The following is a 20,510-nucleotide window of genomic DNA, read 5'->3' as shown; positions in this document are numbered from 1 at the left end:
ACTCCAGTTTCTGGGGAGACGCTGGGGACCCAAACTCTTACGGGGAGAAGCTGGACTGTCTGCCATCGGGTCAAAAAGTGAGGGTGACTTTCTTGCAGAGGTGTTCCCAGCAATCATTGTTTACTGCACTGGGGCGCAGGATGCAGGGACTTGGGAACACGCAAACGCAGAGACGGCTGACTGGCAGCCATCACTGTTTGCCACACCCTAGCCTAGTGACTCCCTGAGACCCTGCCCCACACAACCTACAAACCCACCCAAGCGCCACACAGCGTCTTTTGCATATAAATGGCCTGCCCTATCGCAGCTTAACCTAACAAACTGCAGCTCTGGTCAGACAGCTCCAAACCCCAAGAAAAGAGGAGAAAACTGTAATTCTCGCTGTAGCTCCTGCTGGGTGGCCTCAGACAGTAGCTGACCTGCACCCCATTGGAGATCCAGAAGCTAGTGTATCTAGTGGTCAGTGTGAGACGACACCATATTTCAACTACTCACATCCATAAGTGACACATTCAAGAGGCAGACTCAGTGAGCACCGAAGCCCCACTGAAACAAGTCCTGCACCATAAGCGTGTCTCCAGCGCAGCAGTTCTTCCATTATAGACACAGTGGGTCCTCACAGCCAATTGGCCTGGAGGTCAATTCCTCCCAGTGACACCAACAACAATCAAGACTTAACTACAACAAGGCTGTACACACAGTCCACAAAGGGGTGCACCAAGAGTGTCCACCTCAGGTAACTGGGAGGCCGACCCACTAGACCACATAGGACACCTAGCACACAAAGCCACCCTACAAACTCAGGGAAGTAGCGAAAATGTGGAGACAAAGAAACAGATCACAAACGAAAGAAATGGAGGAAAACAAACAACTGGATATAGAGTTAAAAACCACAGTTATAAGGTTTTTCAAGAATTTCCTAGAAAAGGGCAATAAATTTAACAAGACCCTCGAGGATATGAAAAAGGACCAACTAGAGATTAAACATACACTGACTGAAATAAAAAATATTATACAGAGACCCAAGAGCAGACTAGAGGAATGCAAGAATCAAGTCAAAGATTTGAAATACAAAGATGCAAAAAACACTCAACCGGGAAAGCAAATAGAAAAAAGAATCCAAAAATTTGAAGATAGTGTAAGAAGCCTCTGGGACAACTTCAAGCGTACCAACATCCGAATTATGGGGGTGCCAGAAGAAGAAAGAGAGCAAGATACTGAAAACCTATTTAAAGAAATAATGACAGAAAACTTTCCCTACCTGGTGAAAGAAATAGACTTACAAGTCCAGGAAGCGCACAGAACCCCAAACAAAAGGAATCCAAAGAGGATCACACCAAGACACATCATAATTAAAATGCCCAAGGGCAAAAGACAAAGAGAGAATATTAAAAGCAGCAAGAGAAAAACAGTTAATTACCTAAAAGGGAGCACCCATACGACTGTCAGCTGATTTCTCAACAGAAACTATGCAGGCCAGAAGGGAGTGGCAAGAAATATTCAAAGTGATGAATAGCAAGAACCTACAACCAAGATTACTCTACCCAGCAAAGTTATCATTCAGAATTGAAGGTCAGATAAAGAGCTTCACAGATAAGAAAAAGCTAAAGGAGTTCATCAACACCAAACCAGTATTATATGAAATGCTAAAAGGTATCCTTTAAGAAGAGGAAGAAGAAGAAAAAAGTAAAGATAAAAATCATGAACAACAAATACATATCTATCAACAAGTGAATCTAAAAATCAAGTGAATTAAAAATCTGAGGAACAGAATAAACTGGTGAATATAATAGAATAAGGGGCATAGAAAGGGAGTGGACTGATAATTCTCAGGGGGAAGGGGTATGGGGGGTTCAGGAAGAGACTGGACAAAAATCATACACCTATGGATGAGGACAGTGGGGGGAGGTAAGGGCAGAGGGTGGGGTAGGAACTGGGTGGAAGAGAGCTGTGGGGGGAAAAAGGAGAAACAATTGTAATAATTTGAACAATAAAGATTTATTAAATTTAAAAAATGAAGGACAAAGAAAAACAAAGGCAAGCACCCCATAGCCATATCTCCAATCTCTTCCCACTCTGGCTGGACATTAAAATTAAACACTGCTCTGCTAAAAACAATGTCAAGAAAATGAGAAGACATGACCCAGACTGGCCAGAAATATTTGCAAAAGACACATCTGATAAAGTAGTGTCATCCAAAATATACAAAAAACCTCTTAAAACTGAACACTGAGAAAATAAACAACCCAGTTGAAAAATGGGCCCAAGTCCTTAGCAGACACTTCACCAAAGAAGATATACAGATGGCAAATAGTATTTGAAAAGATGTTCCAATCATGTTATTAGGGAGATGTAAATTAAAACAACATCCTATATAATCCTATATAATAAAGAGGTAATATGCAAATTGACCATCACTCCAACACACAAGATGGTCACCCCCCTGTGGTCAAAGATGGCCGCCACAAGATGGCGAGCAGGGGAAAGCAGCTGTGGGCAATCACAGCAGTCCTGGATTGTGAGAGGGATGTCCGACTGCCCGTTTAAATGAAGTACTGAGACCTGTTATAACAAGAATGAACCTTGAAAACATAAGTGAAAGAAGCCAGAAACAAAAGACCATATATTTCTTGATTCCATTTATATGAAATGGGCAGTCGGACATCCCTTGAGGGGTCCCAGATTAAAAAGAGTGCAGGTCTGGACTGAGGAACACACTCCCGTGCACGAATTTCATGCACCGGGCCTCTAGTTAAGTACATAAAAAGATACTCAACATAATTAACTAGTAGGCAAATGCAAATCAAAACCACAATAAGATATCACTTCACACTAGGATGGATATAACTTTTAAAAAGTAAAACAACGGCTGAAGAGAATGTAGAGAAATTGCAGCCCTCACACATTGCTGGTAGAAATGTCAGGTGATGTAGCTGCTCTGGACAATAGGAAAAGTCAGAATTGCCTTATGACCCAGCAATTTCATTCCTAGTTGTCTTCCCAAAAGAAATAAACCTATGTCCAAGTAAAAACCTGTACACAAATGTTTATAACAGCACTATTCATAATGGCCAAAAACTGGAAACAATCCAAATGTCCATCAACTGATGAATAAACAAAATGTGATAAGACATATCCATACAATGGAATATTATTCCGCCATAAAGATAAATGAAGTACTGAGACCTGTTATAACAAGAATGAACCTTGAAAACATAAGTGAAAGAAGCCAGAAACAAAAGACCATATATTTCTTGATTCCATTTATATGAAATGTCAATAAGCAGACTCATAGAGACAGAAAGTAGTTTAGTACTTACCAGAGGCTACGAAGGAGGAGAAGGAAGGGAAAGGGGTAATGATTGCTAATGGGTATAGGGTTTCTTTGGGGGGTAATGAAAATGTTCTAGAATTAGGTGGTTACACAACCAAGTGGGTATACGAAAAACTGTATACTTTAAAATGGTAAATTTTTGCCCTAACCAGTTTGGCTCAGTAGATAGAGCGTCGGCCTGTGGACTGAAGGGTCCCGGGTTCGATTCTGGTCAAGGGCATGTACCTTGGTTGTGGGTACATCCCAAGCAGGGGGTGTGCAGGAGGCAGCTGATCGATGTTTCTCTCTCACAATGTTTCTCTCTCACTGATGTTTCTAACTATCTCTCTCGCTTCCTCTCTGTAAAAAAAAAAAAAAAAAAAAAAAAAAAAAAAAAAAAAATCAATAATATAAAAAAATAAATAAAATGAAATGGTGAATTTTATGCTATGTAAAATATATCTTGATAAAAAGATCCCATAACTATAATATCATAAAATTTTAAAAGTGGTCAGTAAGTCTCTTGTAATGATAGGAAATATTCTGATTACAATTTTACCAATCTAAATTAATTTATGGATAACAAAACTTTACTAGGTGTACCAGTTAATAATGCGGATATTTTTCAATAGATGGAGTTACACATATGTTGATATGTATGCTATTTTGTTGTATTGACAACAAGCTTCAAAACTTCATATGTCAAATTTGCTGAAGGTGTTAACATCATAGACTTTTACGCTTAAAAATGTTGAATTTTGTGCCAAAAATAAAGAGCATTTGCGGGAAGTTTTAATTCATTACTTTATTTTAAAGAAAAAGTTATCATATACGTCAGGAAGCTTATGGTGAACATGCTCCATCTCAAGATACTTGTGAACGCTGGTTTAAACACTTTAAAAGTGATGATTTCGATGTGAAAGACAAAGAATGTCCAGGTCAACCGAAAAAGTTTGAAGACCAACAATTACAAGCATTATTGGATGAAGATGTGTATCAAACTCAAAAACAACTTGCAGAAAGATTAAACTGCAATTTCCAATCGTTTACAAGCAATGGGAAAGATTTTAAAGGAAGGAAAATGGGTGCCACATCAACTGAATGAAGGACAAATGGAAAACTGAAAAGTCATCAGTAAAATGCTGCTTCAACGGCAGGAAAGAAAGTCTTTTTTGCATCAAATTGTGACTGGCAATGAAAAGTGGATTTATTTTGAGAATCCCAAATGCACAAAATCATGGGTTGATCCAGGTCAATCATCAACATCGACTGCAAGGCCAAATCACTTCGAAAAGAAGATAATGCTCTGTGTTTGGTGGGATCAGGAAGGTGTGGTGTATTATGAGCCTCTAAAACCAGGTGAAACCGTTACTACTGATCGCTACCGACAACAAATAATCAATTTGAACCATGCTCTGATTGTGAAACGACCAGAATGTGCCAGAAGACATGGCAAAGTAATTTTGCTTCATGATAACACACCATCACACACTTCAAAACCAGTTAAAGACAGATTAAAAGATCTTGCCTGGAAAGTATTAACCCACCCACTGTATTCACCAGACCTTGCTCCTTCAGATTACCACTTGTTCACATCGATGGCACACACACTTTCTGAGCAGCACTTCAATACATACGAAGAAGTGGAAAATTGGGTCTCTGAATGGTTTGCCTCAAAGCAAGAAAAGTTCTATTGGGATGGTATCCACAAATTACCTGAACGATGAGGGAAATGTGTAGCTAGAGATGGACATTACTTTGAATAAAGCACTTTTGATGTTTCTCTTGATAATTTTGTGTATTCTTTGGTTACAAAATCCACATTATTAACTGGTACACCGAGTACATCATGCATACAAAAATTTTATATCCTCTCCCAACACTAGAATAAATTTTTCTGCAATACAACACACAATGAATATGCCCTCAAACACAATTATATATGTACAATTCCCCCAGCACTAACTATATAACTGTGTCTCTATCTATTTCTCTCCCTCTTTAGAAAGCATATCAAAATACAAAGTAAAGTATATATATGGGTGACCAAAGTAGGTTTACAGTTTTAATACAAATAAATAATACAATAATTAATAAATAAGAACCAACTGTTTCACATACTCATAACTTTAACCTACTTTTGCCCACCCTTGTATATATGGCTAGATGTAGATATAGATATAGATATGTAGATATATAACTCACATTAAAGTATATATTTATCATATATTTACTTTATTATTAAATTATTTGTAATACAAAGCAAACTAATCACATCAAGTGTGACATGACTGCTCTATTGCAGCTGAAAATTTTTTGACATTCCTCTTGAAAAAATAAAGATCTCAAAATAAAATACTTGATGATATAGAGACTGATAGGTTATAACAATACTAAGTAAAGCCCCTTATTAAAAGTAAAATAAAATTATACTGTAGAATTAACCCCCTCCCAAAAAAGTTACTTTTTATATGTGTCCAATAGATTATCAGGTAGTTCATTTGTACCTCATCATTTTCCAAAAATAATTTAAAGTTGATAGTTCCATATGTACATATTTACTAAACTTAAGAAAATTCAATAGAAAAAAAGTCAATTAGTTCAAAAAAAGGTAAAATAAGCTTTTGTAATTAAACCTACCATACTCAGTAAAAAAAGAGAATTCATTTTAATGTTAGGTATGCTCCTTAACGTCATATGTAATACTGTATTTCTGTAAATCAACTCACTTTCACCCTTCCTTTGGCTTTGAAAAAATATTAAATACTTGGCATAGACCAGGGGTGGGCAAACTTTTTGACTCGAGGGCCACAATGGGTTCTTAAGCTGGACCGGAGGGCCGGAACAAAAGCATGGATGGAGTGTTTGTGTGAACTAATATAAATTCAAAGTAAAGGAGCGGAGGGGAGAGCAAGAGAACGCTCCGCTCTTTCGGCTCTGCGGGCCGGATAGAACAGCCGAATGGGCCGGATCCGGCCTGCGGGGCCGTAGTTTGCCCATGGCTGGCATAGACTCTATTCAATGAATCAAATAAAGATTCAAGATTTTTGTCAACCTCTCAAAATGCATTTTATCTTAATATGTTACATTTTACCAGAAATTCAGTCCTTCCATTATGTATCCAAACCTTACTTTCAAACACTAAATTTAAGTTCCACATTCTTAATCCTCAGCTGACAATTTTCCCCTCCCATTGATACAACAGAACTAAATTACATATTGACTTTCTTCTGTACTTTTTGTCCCCTATGTTAATCTTATTTCCACAACAAAATGTTTCCTTAAGGCTGGGTTCATAATATATGTATCTAGCATGTAGCCATGTGCTAACATACAGAAAGAATGTATTACTATGTGCTAATACATACAGAAAAAATGTATTACTTTATGGATTAAATAATTATAATAAGTTTGCTATTGCCTTTCTATGCTGCTTAATTTTAAGGTATTTCAAATTAGGGAGAACTCAGAACATCTTTAACACATATAGAATCACAGGTAGATTTCAAAGCATCCTAAAGAATCACCTAATTAAGGTTAATTAACCACCTAGTCAATTCTTTAAAAGTAATTGTTAGATAAAATACAGACCACAACATTTATTGTTTTCCCATTATTAACAATATGTATCTTTTACTGTATACAACGGTTAATCTCTCCCATTCCTTGAATGATAATGAGAATATATTTTCATAGTAGCAACTGGTGACATTTCAATAAATCAATGTGCTGCAGTGATACCTAAATAAAAGCTTAGTTCACTATAATGATGCTTCCAGGCTTCCCTCAAGTCAGGTGGTTACTTGCAGTTAATGATCTGTGACATACCACACAAGTAGTCCTAAAAAGACTTATTATCCACTGCATGTGCAACAATATTTGCTTTATGGATGGCTAAATGAATGAAGACATTCAATGTAACTGTAAAAGTAAAATCAAAAGAAAACTTACAAGTAACATGTTTTCTTTAAGTAAAAGGGCTGTGACCATTTTCCATTAATACTTAACCTTTTGCTGGAGCAGTGTAACCACATATCCATAAAGCCCAAGAGCTGTTCTGGGTTAATGCTAATTAACTGCTCCCAATCAAAAGAGCAGTAACTTTCCAAAAATGTGAGATCATCAGCCTCCATTGTTGACATCAAAGCTACATCACAAAGCTTAGTGAACAATAAAAGAAGACAAATATGCTTTACATAAGTTGAGAGCTTGTCTTGCAATCAAATTTATATATACATAACAAACATGCCAAGAAAAGGTTATTATTATGCTACACACAAAATTTGCTAATCTCAAACAATACTCTATCTTTCATAGCTGCCAGACAGATTTTGTAAGCATTCATATGTTTATCATTTATAATTTTATTTCATTTAGTAGACTCGGCTTTTGTCCACCATATGTATGTCCACTGTGGATTAACTATTCCCTTAGGTACAATTAAGGCCTTTCCATTTGTTGTAAGAAGAGCTAAGTATGAAGGACACAGCCAGAAATAACATTTATACCTCAACCAAAAACAGAAGCACATTCAAACTAAAACGATGGTTTATGCAGCATCTTTTTTTTTATTAGACACATGTCTACAGAGCAAAATAAACTTGAGATAAAAATTCATGGCAACTGTACACCAGCTTTCACCATTCAGATCGAATATCAAAACTATATCAACTCCATCAATTAAATTTAAATAACTTTTCAGAAAAATATACTTCTAAATTACAAGTGAAGTGAAGGTTGGCTTCCAAACATTAATTATAACCATTTTAATCAATATTTATGTATTTCAAAGACATTTCAAAACACTGTTAATGGTTATTTTTAAATCCTTTAATTAAAAATAGATTGATTTAGCAGTACCTCCTCTGATTACCCATACCTAGAACACAGCATTTGAAGACAGAGTGAGGAACACAGTAACAACAACACATATAGCACCTATCCTATATAATAAAAGCCTAATATGCAAATTGTTCGACCAGGAGTTTGACTGCTCGCTATGACGTGCACTGACCACCAGGGGGTGGCACAGAACATGGCGGGTGTCAGTGACACAGTGCTGGCAGCAGTTGGCAGTGGAGGCATTGCCAGCCCTGATGGGCCCCAAGGAGAGCAGGACCATGGTGGGATGGTGGAGCAGGTGAGCGGGCAGCGCCAGGTCAAGGCAGGTGCAAGCGGGGCCTGATCACCCCGCAGACAGTGACCATCGGTGGCAGCAGAGGGCGGGGCTGCCACCCAGCTCCCAGGCACTGAGGGAGCTGGGGGGGGCGGGGGAGGAGGAGGAAGGGGGCGGCCCCGATCAACCACCCTGCAGATGGGATGGCGGAGCAGGGGCTGTGAGCCTGGGGGTGTGAGCTGGGGCCCGATCCCCACAGGCCACCCCAAGGGATCCCACCCGTGCATGAATTCGTGCACTGGGCCTCTAGTTATATATACTTGACAAGGTTCTAGGAGCTTTATATATATTTAATTCTTACAACAACCTCCCTGTAAGGTAGGTGCTATTATTATTCCTACTTTATAGATGAGAAAACTGAGTTATAAAGAGGGTGAGTACCTTATAAGTGAGCCCATATCTGAATCTAAGTAGTCTTACTCAGAAGTCTGTGCTCATACTGTTACTCTATATAAAAGATATTAAAATGCTACAAAGCCCTGGCCAGGTAGCTCAGTTGATTAGGGTTGTCCCGATATGCCCAAATTTTAGGTTCAATCCCCAGTCAGGGCACATACAAGCATCAACCAATGAATGCATCAATAATTGGAACAACAAATTGAATATCTATCTCTATCTACTTCTTCTCTCTCTCTCTCTCAAAATCAAACTTTTAATTCCACATTCTTCATCATCTCAGTAAATTGAACTTCAACATGCAAGATGCTTATGCAAAAAATCTTGGCTTTATCTTCTCTCCTCTACTCCACAACCATTCTATAAAAAAATGCATCACCCCTACCTTCAAAATATATCCAGAAGCCAACCTCGTCTCACTATTTCCACTGCTATCACCCTGCTCGATGCCCCCATTATTTATCACCTGAATTACCCACTATGGTATATTCTCAAAAAACAAAATTGTAGTGATCCTTTCAAGCTAAACCACTTCACTCTGATCAAGGCCCTCCGTGGCTTTCCATCACACAGAGTAAATGTCAAAGCCCTTACAATAGCCTACAAAGCTGTTCCTGATTCATCTTCTTCCTAGGTCTGTCCCTCTTTATATAAAACTTTAATTTGAAAAAACTACTCAACCAATTAAACTTGAGATTATATCAAAATGCTCTAAAAGTACAGTAAGAGTTGAAGTCTGATACAAGAGAACAGCTTTGAGTGCACACATTAAAATACTCTCTCTCAGTGTACAGAATACCGATGCCTTTAGAACAAGAATATCAGCATCTTCCAGTAAGTAAACTAACACAGCTGTATTTGCCAAATTTACATGTAAAGAAATTAAAAAACAAAAATAAGAAAGCAGTCAAAACCGAAATGTTAGGTCCATCTGAAAAAGACACTTGGATGTGATACTTTGGGATACTATTCCCAGGAAAAAGAACCAAAGTATTAAAACAAATGGACAAGGAGCAGAATGTTTTAATTTAAAATGTATAAACAAAATGAACTTTTCAAATCCTCAAAAGTTTTTGTTTATGCCTTATAAATTTTAAATTCTCTTAAGTAAAATGATAATAATGACTCAATCATTCACTTTGTTATAATATTGTAGAATATGAATCCTTCAAAATAAAAATCCAAGTGTCACATTTCTACTCTCCACATAAAATAAGAATTTTGAAGACTCAAAAGAGTCACAGTATAGGCAAGGACTTTCATGTAAATTCCCATTAAGTTTTTCAAAATGGACATATAACCACCTCTTATACTCCTCTATTATGGACAAAAAGAACAGTCTTTTTAAAAGTTTTGTGATCATTCTATTGAGCGCATCAGTAAAATTTTCAACTTGAAATTTACTTGTTTTACTAATACATTTCCACTGAGTTCAGAGAACACAACTTACAGGGTACATTAAAATGTAACCTTTGAACCTGGCAGTGTAAAACATCACTTCCTGGGCAGAGATAGTACTCCAAGAACAATCAATCACTGTTAAGAAGAATATACACTCAACATTGTTAATTAGTGTTGATGCACTCTTCTCTATGCCCTCATCTGTCATGAAGATTGTTTAAAAATCTGAGTTATTAGTCTTTATTTGGGAAAGGATCTGGTTAATATCTTTAAGAGTAGAAATCCTTCATCCATCCACTCTGTCCCGGAGCATGATAATTCCTACCCCCAATACAAGCTACGGATAACCACCACCCCTCCGCTAACTAAGAACCTATAAATCAGGAAGAGGGCAGCTCCTATGCAACCCCTGTTAATTTCTGTTTACAATCTACCCAACTGAGAATGTTAGCTAGTCAGGGGAGAAACTAGCTGATGGACCAGATAATAAAAAACATAACAGCTTAAAGACAGAAAATAACAACATGACAAATTAAAGGGGCTTGGGGTTATAAAACATGGGTTAAAATTAAAATTATTCTTTAAAAAAACAATATTCCTAAATGTTCATTTCATTTCAATTTGAACCTTTCCTTAAACACTGGGAGGAGGGAAGAAGTAAAACTGTACATTAGTACAGATCATGATTTTTTAAATAAGTATAAAAATAATTTATAAATAAAAAGGCAACATGTAGGGTTCTACCATTATGTAAAAGTCACATGTTAGGAAAAAGAAGCAAAATTCTTAATTCTTTTATGTTTATTTACCCTAAAATCATGACATAAAATCTATGACATTATCTCAAACATGATCCAGTATTGTATAACTTCGATGCATTTCCAAAGAAACTCTCTCTGACATTATTCACCAGAATGGAATTCAGTAGGCCAATTGGCTCTGAAGGCCATCTAACAGATACCCTGTATCTACATACGTATTTTTCCTCATTAAGAAAACCATTTTCCCTGATTAACACATCCCAGGCCATAAACACTTCGAATTTCAACAGTCTTCATGAAAAGGCTTTTCTTCATTCATTCAGTATTCATTCATTCAGGCACTGTTCTAAGTGATGAGGTCCTTAGCTTTCACAGAGCTTAGATTTTAGTGGGGAAAGACCGACAAGAAACAAACAAGAAACAGTATCAGATGGCAATGAGACTACGCAGATATCACAATCAGAATGTCCTGACAGAAAGGGACTAGATGGCTCCTTTAGATTGAGTGGGTGAAGAAGGCAACTCTGAAGAGAAGACATTTAAAATGAGATCCAAATGACCAAATGGAGCCAGCCAAGCAAAGACCAGAAGAAAAAGCCTTTCAAGCAGAGCAAACCCTAAGATGCAAATTAACTTGGAGTGTGTTAGAAATAGACATACAGACAATGTGCCTTATGCATACAGTGGGTAAGGGAACATGTACTATATAGTAGGTGGTCAGGTTTGAGACCACCTAGTGCTCCTGGATAAGGAGCTTGGATTTCATTCTAAGCATGATGAGAAAGAGGATTTTAAGCTGCAGAGTCATATATTATGATTTCCCACTTGGGACCTGGATTGCAGAAGAACAAAGCTAGGAGCAAGAAGACCAATAATAGGCTAACTACTGCAGCAGTTCACATGAGAGGTAGTGGTGGTATGTCACCTGTAATAAGCCCCTAAGTGGACATTAACTGAAAATCCTAGGCTCTTCAGTGTAGGCTCTGATCAAACAAGAGTGCCCCGATGCTAGAAGAGCAAGATCTTCAAGGCCAGGAAACCAAGTATTAGGCCTGGTGGCCTTGGCTCTCTGAATTGCATAAGTTACCCCAGCTGGTAATATAATTGTTTCTGGGTGCTTATGTGACTGCATCTGTAGCCTGTCAGACATCTCATTCCACATGGGGCTCTAGTCATCATCAAACTTCAATGAACTTCCCATAAAATATACAGAATAAGTAAATGACTTACCCTCATTCTCATTTTGAAACTTACCTACCAAAAATTCATTTTTATCTCACTAGGGAAAAGTAGGAGCTTCAGTGAAGATTTGGACAAAACTGATTTACTAATCTCAACTACCAAACAGAGCAAAAGGCAGTCAAAATTTTTAGAAAACTTGAATATGGCAGAAAAAAAAAAGATCAAAATTAAGACCTAGGTTAGCAAGTCCAATCACTCCTTAAGCACTCTCTCCGGCTCAACCTTTGTGCAAATTCCCAATGACTAGCTGCATACACAGCTGGCACTGGAGAATGTTTGCTGAATGAATTCCCTACCCAACACACAGTCTGAGAACTATCAACCTGAAACAAAAACAAGGAATAAGATGGTAACAAAGGAATTCTCTAGGAACCATTTCCTCCAGAACACTTTTATAACACTTCTATTTCAGCTCTACTAATTTATAATTTGTGATTATTCAAATTGAAGCTATAGTTAATGCTTTTATTTTTATTTTCTTGTTGTTTTTTATGGGCTAACTCTTATTTTATTTTTATTGTTTAAAATATTACAAGTAGTCGTACAGGTCTCGTTTTTCCCCCATTGACCTCCCCCCACCACCTCACCTACCCCCCAGCACATGCCCTCACTCCCCCAGTGTCTGTGTCTGTTGGTCATGCTTATATGCATGCATACCAGTCCTTAAGTTGATCTCTTTAACCCCACAACCCTCCCCTGCCTTCCGACTGCAGTTTGACAGTCTGTTCGATGCTTCTTTGTTTCTGTATCTATTTTTATTCATTAGTTTATGATGTTCTTTATGTTCCACAAATGAGTGAGATCATGTGATATTTATCTTTCTCTGACTGGCTTATTTCACTTAGCATAATGCTCTCCAGCTCCATACATGCTGTTGCAAATGGTAAGAACTCCTTTTTTTACAGCAGCTTATTATTCCATTGTGTAGATGTACCACAGTTTTCTAATCACTCATCTGCTGATGGGTATTTAGGCTGTTTCCAAATCTCAGCTATTGTAAATTGTGCTGCTATGAACATAGGGGTGCATGTATCCTTTCTGATTGGTGTTTCTAGTTTCTTGGGATATATTCCTAGAAGTGGGATCACTGGGTCAAATGGCAGTTCCATTTTTAATTTTTTGAGGAAACGCCATACTGTTTTTCACAGTGGCTGCACCAGTCTGCATTCCCACCAGCAGTGAAGGAGGGTTCCTTTTTCTCCACATCCTCTCCAGCACTTGTCCTTTGTTGATTTGTTGATGATAGCCATTCTGATAGGTATGAGATGGTACCTCATTGTTGTTTTGATTTGCATCTTTCAGATGATTAGTGACTTTGAGCATGTTTTCATATGTCTCTTGGCCTTCTGTATGTCCTCTCTCAAAAAGTGTCTATTTAGGTCCTTTGCCCATTTTTTATTGGATTCTTTATCTTCCTTTTGTTAAGTTGTATGAGCTCCCTGTAAATGTTGGAGATTAAACTCTTATCAGAGGTAACATTGGCAAATATGTTCTCCCATGCAGTGGGCTTTCTTGTTGTTTTGTTGATGGTTTCTTTTGCTGTGCAGAAGCTTTTTATTTTGATGTAGTCCCATTTGTTTATTTTCTCCTTAGTTTCCATTGCCCTAGGAGCTGTATCAGTAAAGATATTGCTATGACAAATGTCTGCTATTTTGCTACCTATGGCTTCTTCTAAGATTTTTATGGTTTCCCGTCTTATATTTAAGTCCTTTATCCATTTTGAGTTAATTTTTGTGTATGGTGTAAGTTGGTGGTCTAGTGTCATTTTTTTGCATGTATCTGTCCAATTTTCCCAACACCATATATTGAAGAAACTGTCTTGACTCCATTTTATGCTCTTGCCTCCTTGGGCAAATATTCATTGAGCATAATGGCTTGGGTCGATTTCTGGGTTCTCTGTTCTGTTCCATTGGTCTATATGTCTGTTCTTGTGTCAGTACCAAGCAGTTTTGTGAACAGTGGCTTTGTAATATAGCTTGGTATCTGGTATTGTGATCCCTCCAACTTTGTTCTTCTTTCTCAAGATTGCTGCAGCTATTCAGGGTATTTTTTTATTCCAGATGAATTTTTGCAGTTTGTTCTAGGTCTTTGAAGTATGCCGTTGTTATTTTAATGGGGATTGCATTTAATTTATAGATTGCTTTGGGTAGTATGGACATTTTAATGATCTTGATTCTACCAATCCAAGAACATGGTATATTCTTCCATTTGTTTATGTGTTCCTGTATCTCTTTTTTCAGCATCCTGTAATTTTCTGAGTATAGGTCCTTTATTTCCTTGGTTAAATTTATTCCTAGGTATCTTAATTTTTTTGTTGCAATGGTAAATGGGATTGTTTTTTTAGTTTCTCCTTCTGTGAGTTCATTCTTGGTGTATAAAAAAGTCATAGACTTTTGGGTATTAATCTTGTATCCTGCTACATTGCCGAATTCATTTATTAAGTCTATTAGTTTTTTGATGGAGTCTTTAGGGTTTTCTATGTACAATATTATGTCATCTGAGAATAATGACAATTTTACTTTTTCTTTTCCAATTTGGATGCCTTTCAATACGTCAACATAGTTAATGCTTTTAAAAGGCTACTATGATTAAGAATAATAATATTATTGAGCACTTACATTGGATAAGACCACATGCTAAGTGTTTTTCATGTAATATCTCATTTAATCTTTAAACCAACTTTATCAGACAGAAACTATTACCCTTATTTCCAGAAGAGGAAATGGAGGCTTAGAAATATAAAGTAGCTTCTCTGATTGTCACAGTGCTGTAAAGGGAAGAAATTGGGCTTAAAAACAAAATCCGTCAAAATCAAATTCCTGTGATCTTAACCACACTCAATACTTCATTTAAAATCTTAATTAGTATAAAGAACATTAATCTCTTAAAGCTTTTCAGAATATAGAATGAAATAAATTCAATACATTTGCTTTAAACATTATATACTTTTAAGTATCATATACTGAAATAACTTACTAATTACCAATTCTGTCTATGTCATTAAAGCAAGTCCCTTCCTCTTCTGGCTACTTTATTAACCTACTCTAGTTACTCTTTATATTTAAACATAATAAAACTCAAAATTTTTTACAAAAATAAACCCATAATTCACCCTTACCTAAGACTACCTTCAATCCTCAGCCCAAATTTCTGAGTTTACTATATTTTAATAAAAAGCAAATGATTTTATATCTTTCTAATCATAAGGTCTTACTATGGAACAAATTCACACATGCCTGTGAATGCGCACGCACACACAAACACACACACTTAGTGTGGAAATTTTCTATGCTTCTACTGAACTTTGGCTAAAAGCTGGCTACTGCTGCCAATATATTCAGGGCCTACACCTATTTCTCTTCAACATATGCTTTCTATTAAAGGTGCAAAGAATAGGACACAATGATGTATTTTAAATTGCACATTTAGGCAGAAGATGACTTGTGTAGATAATTGGAATAATACAGTTTCAGATGTCTTCCCATCATGTTTCTTTCTCTTTGCCTTTCACCAGTAGGTGAAGTCTTTGCTTTTTAATATAATTTTATGTCCAAAAAAGAAAATGAATGCATATTACCATACAAATGTAACATCAATTTAGAAATACAAATTATAAGCTCTTTCATTACATGATCATATGAAATAATATTCAGGAAAATGTTCATCTATAATCTCTTCATTTTACATATATAACATTCTGTGTGACTGCATACTCTATTATATGATCTCATTCTGAAGGAGAGTATTATAAATACAAAAAAGGGGTTAGAGCTAAGCCAAAAGTGAAAAAATTCTTTTGATTTTTATGCTATGAAATCTCAAACATAAGACTGTGATCATTTTTTGCATAAATTTATATAACTCGGAATGGCACAACCAAGCACAGTTCAATAGCCTATCTAGTCTGATATCCTGCCTCTGACAGCGACCAATGCTGGACGCCTCACAGGACAGCATAAACACATAATGTATATAATTATGTACCACTACGCCATTACTCCAGATGGTGGTTAGATGATATCCTGAAAGAAATGAAAACAAATCGGAACCCCTATCCTCCTTCCCTACTCTACAATTTCCCAAAAGTTAATGGGAAACCTCAAATAAAGCACACGTTTAACCATAAAATAAGCTAATGCTTTGGTAACATAATGACCAAGAAATTATCTCCTAAAATGAAAAGTCCAACTTAGAAATAGAATCTTAGCTCATCAAAACTCATGATTTGTAAAGGGGGATTTCAATGAATTGAAAAGTATTTAATTCACTCAATTATAATTATATACAAAATAGATGAGCAAATTTTACTAAACCTTTAAAAATAACTGTATCTTTTATCCAACCCATACATCTTGTGATATGTAATACTGTCTCCTAAAAACAATATAAAATTTGGATTTTTAACTCTTCAGAGAAATGATATTCACACCTGTTTTATAACCGTTTTAAAATAAGGCTTGGATTTATTACATGTTCATCTAAGTGTGCAAAACCACATAATGAAGAAATCTTGGTTTAGTCTTTCAGGAAGTACTATTTCCTAACCAATTACAGACCAAAAAAAATGCACTCTACTATTAATTCTCTTCCTAAGTATACTTGGATATTGATTTAACAATGCTTGTAGGCAGGAAACAGTTTCTGACCTAAATCTTTCATGGTATAATTTTTATTCATTTTCTCTTTTTCTGTCCTCAAATAAGTTGTAAAAGATTAGGTCATATCGTAATATTTTATATACCTGACAATCCTTAGTAGGGACTCCTTTTCCAAGTAACTGCATTGGAGGACGATGAACCAAGTAACAGTCTTGTGCTGCATCGTCTTATCATTTTTACATGCTGTATATCGTAACCCAAAAGACGAATCTCAAAAATTACTTACCCATGATATTTACCAAGCACTACTCTTTCCCCATTATAACACACTTTCTCAAAAAAAAAAAAAAAAAAAAAGAAGAAGAAGAAAAGAAAAAAAGAAAAGAAAAAATTATTGATATTTCAGAGCCTGAAAAATTCAGAAAGGAACTTGGAACTTTATGGGAACAAAAAACAATGCACACAAAATTCCACACAGACACTGCTTCCTTCCCTAGAATAGGGGATCATTTAATGAAATGTATCTCCCAAAATCTCTGGGGCAGAGTGAAGCTGCAGAGCAATATCATAAAATCTGCAGCTGTGTTGCTGTTCTTAATAGGCCGCGCTGTTTCCTTAGACCTCAGGAAGCCAAAACACACAGTCGGAGCAGACCTTACCTTAACAGGAATTGGCCAAAGCAGCACAGCAGTTAAGATAGATCAGCATCAAAACTGTTATTGAAAAGACTGTACACATCTTTACCAATTTTCTCTTTAAGCAATTTGCTTACTCCAGGAAAGCTGTATCTACTTATGTTTCCAAACATCAACATTTTTAGAAATAAAAACAATAGGATAGGCAAAAAAACTTTACTATATATTAATAAGCATTAATAACTTACTTTTATTGCCCACCAAGGCAATCAGTGGCTGAGTTTCCGACTCCTCGCTCACTTTCTTCACCACAGTATACCAGTCTTCTAAATTCTCGAAGCTTTGATAATTTGTAATGTCATATACCAAGAGGACTCCCTGTCACAAGAGTTACAGAATATTTGTAATACAATACTTGAAAATAATATTAATATTAAATACTCTAAGTAATGCTTCAGATATACCTAGAATCGTGTAAAAATGCAAATGTGGACTATTCTATATATAAACTTACTTTGATTTAGCTATTAGCAGACAAATAATACTGAATCTTTTCATTCAAGATAAACCCAAGCCAAGTAAAGCAAGCTCAATAATAATTTTATCAAGTTCTAAGTGGTTTCCTAATAATATATCTGGGATGTGCTTGGTAAGTTACAATCAATGTAAGAAAATATGACATGGAAAAAGCTGCAAGGTCTACAATCCTGTATGTTACTTTCATGAGGTCAAATATTTAAACCTTTCAATAAAAAAACCATCTGCTGCTGCTCTTTTTAAATATTTTTTAAATGGAGAGTCCATGACATCCCTTGATAGTCCATTTCAGTGTCTTAACACAATTTTCTTTAAATGAAATAAATCGATTTCCCCTTTTGGTCCTCTGTGCATTTGGAGAACAACATATGAGTATCCTCCTTGTAATAACCCTTCATGTACTTGAAGATAGTTAAGAAACTCCTTTACTGTCTCCTTTCCAGAATAAACAAACTCAATTCCCTAAACTTGCCTCAAAGGACCTATTTTCTATCCCTTTAATCATAGTTGTTGGTTCTTCCCAGGACACTCTCCATACAATTTTTTGACATCCTCTTTAAAATGAGCAATGTAAAACTAGATATGATTCTGTAATAAGAGCATGAACAAAGCCAAATATAACAGAAGGATTGCTTCCTGCCTCTTATATATCATATTCCTTTTAATATATCCCATTATTTTTTGGGGGAAGGAGAAGTATGTACACACAAAAATCACAGTGCCAGATTCTTGATTCTCATCCAGTTTGTGGTCAAACACTTAATATAAAGCTCTGCATACAATATAAGTCTGGACCTTAATAGCATTTATGTCTCCTTCTTCTTAGGTTATAATCATAAATATTGACTACTTTTTTGCACCTATAATGTACTAGACATCTCTAGATCTTTTCATTAATCATCAGAACAAGCATGCAAAGCTGGTGTTATTATTCTCATTTTACTAATAAACAGAGGTTAAAATAACCAAGGTCACACAGCTAGTTAAGTAATTGAGCCAGAATTTGAATCAAAGACTGAATAAATATAAAGTTCACTCATTTATTCCACAAACATTTGTCTGCCAACTATATGCCTAGCACTGTGCTGGGTGCTAGGGATATAAATTCCAAACCTCCAGGAACCCACAGTCTTGCATCCAAGCCAAGCACATACTAGTAAACAGACAAGTATACCAACACAGGAATCATGGCCTGTGATATCTTGGTAAATATTAATAGATTGGTTCAGGGGATAGTATGGGTGGGCATCGGAAGAGTGTTGTTTGTAGCATTTGCCAATTTCTGTGGTGCAAATACTGCTGTGTGGCCATTTTCAAGTTATCAAAGTCACTTCACTGATCACAGAACATGGTAGGACATCACTATATAGCACGTCCACCACACAGGTACACTAAACATAAATAATCTCCAAAGCATAGATAATAAAAATATATAGCAAAATAGCCCTAGCTGGTTTGACTCAGTGGATAGAGCGTCGGCCTGCAGAATGAAAGGTCCCGGGTTCAATTCCAGTCAAGGGCACATGCCTGGATTGCAGGCTCGGTCCCCAGTAGGTGGCGTGCAGGAGGCAGCCAATCAATGATTCTCTCTCATCATCGATGTTTCTCTCTCTCTCCCTCTCCCTCTTCCTTCCTCTCTGAAATCAATAAAAATATATTTTAAAAATATATATATAGCAAAATAATTAGTAAGTGTGCATTTTGAGCATATATTTGTTTTTTATATAATTTGTAAGTTTATTTATAATTTTTAACCATAAATGTATTCAACTGGTTCACAAAAACTCCTGAACTTAACAATAACTCTCCCAAACTGGTTCTAGCATACTGCTGTTATGGTCTTCCAGTATCATGCTCTTTTATTAAACTACACTGGCCTCCAAGTCACTTAATTCTCTCTGAATCTTGGGTTATTTGCCTCTGAAATTAAATAATTGAGTTAAATAAAATCCCTTCCAGTTTAAATATTCTATAATTATTATGCAATATCACTTGCCTGATTCATTTTAGTAACTTAGACACCTATTTCTCTCTTCCCAAGTGCACTGAAATAATCCCAACAGAGAATTATCCTATATAATAAAAGGCTAATATGCAAATCAACCAAATGGCAGAATGACCGGTCGCTATGATGTGCACTGACCACCAGGGGGCAGACGCTCAAAGCAGAAGCTGCCCCCTGGTCAGTGCACTGGGGGAGCACTCCCACAACTGCTCAGCCAGAAGTCAGGCTCACAGCTGGTGAGCAGTGGCAGGAGACAGCTGTCAGCAGGACATCCCCTGAGGGCTCCTGGACTGTGAGAGGGCACAAGCCGAGCTGAGGGACCGCACCCCCCCACCCACCCAGTACACAAATGTCATGCACTGGGCCTCTAGTTTGAAATAATGAGCATAACCCCACTTTCCTTATTAAGAATAAAGCCCAGAACTGACCTCTGAAGAAAGCTAATC

The 20,510-nt window shown here is 36.5% G+C and overlaps 1 protein-coding gene across 2 annotated transcripts in view; it reads right to left on the bottom strand.

Annotated features, from left to right (window-relative positions):
- The window catches only part of RAB28 (RAB28, member RAS oncogene family), a 73,051-nt gene that overhangs the window by 30,742 nt on the left and 21,799 nt on the right, over positions 1-20,510 (bottom strand). For both annotated transcript variants that reach the window (XM_080677156.1, XM_080677157.1), the window contains exon 4: positions 17,771-17,900. In XM_080677156.1, coding sequence (XP_080533282.1) covers positions 17,771-17,900 — 130 coding nt within the window. The remainder of the gene's footprint in view (positions 1-17,770; positions 17,901-20,510) is intronic.

Source organism: Plecotus auritus (genome assembly GCF_963455305.1).
Source record: "Plecotus auritus genome assembly, chromosome: 1".
In the NCBI taxonomy this organism is placed as follows: domain Eukaryota; kingdom Metazoa; phylum Chordata; class Mammalia; order Chiroptera; family Vespertilionidae; genus Plecotus; species Plecotus auritus.
This window is presented reverse-complemented; position numbering and strand designations above follow the sequence as displayed.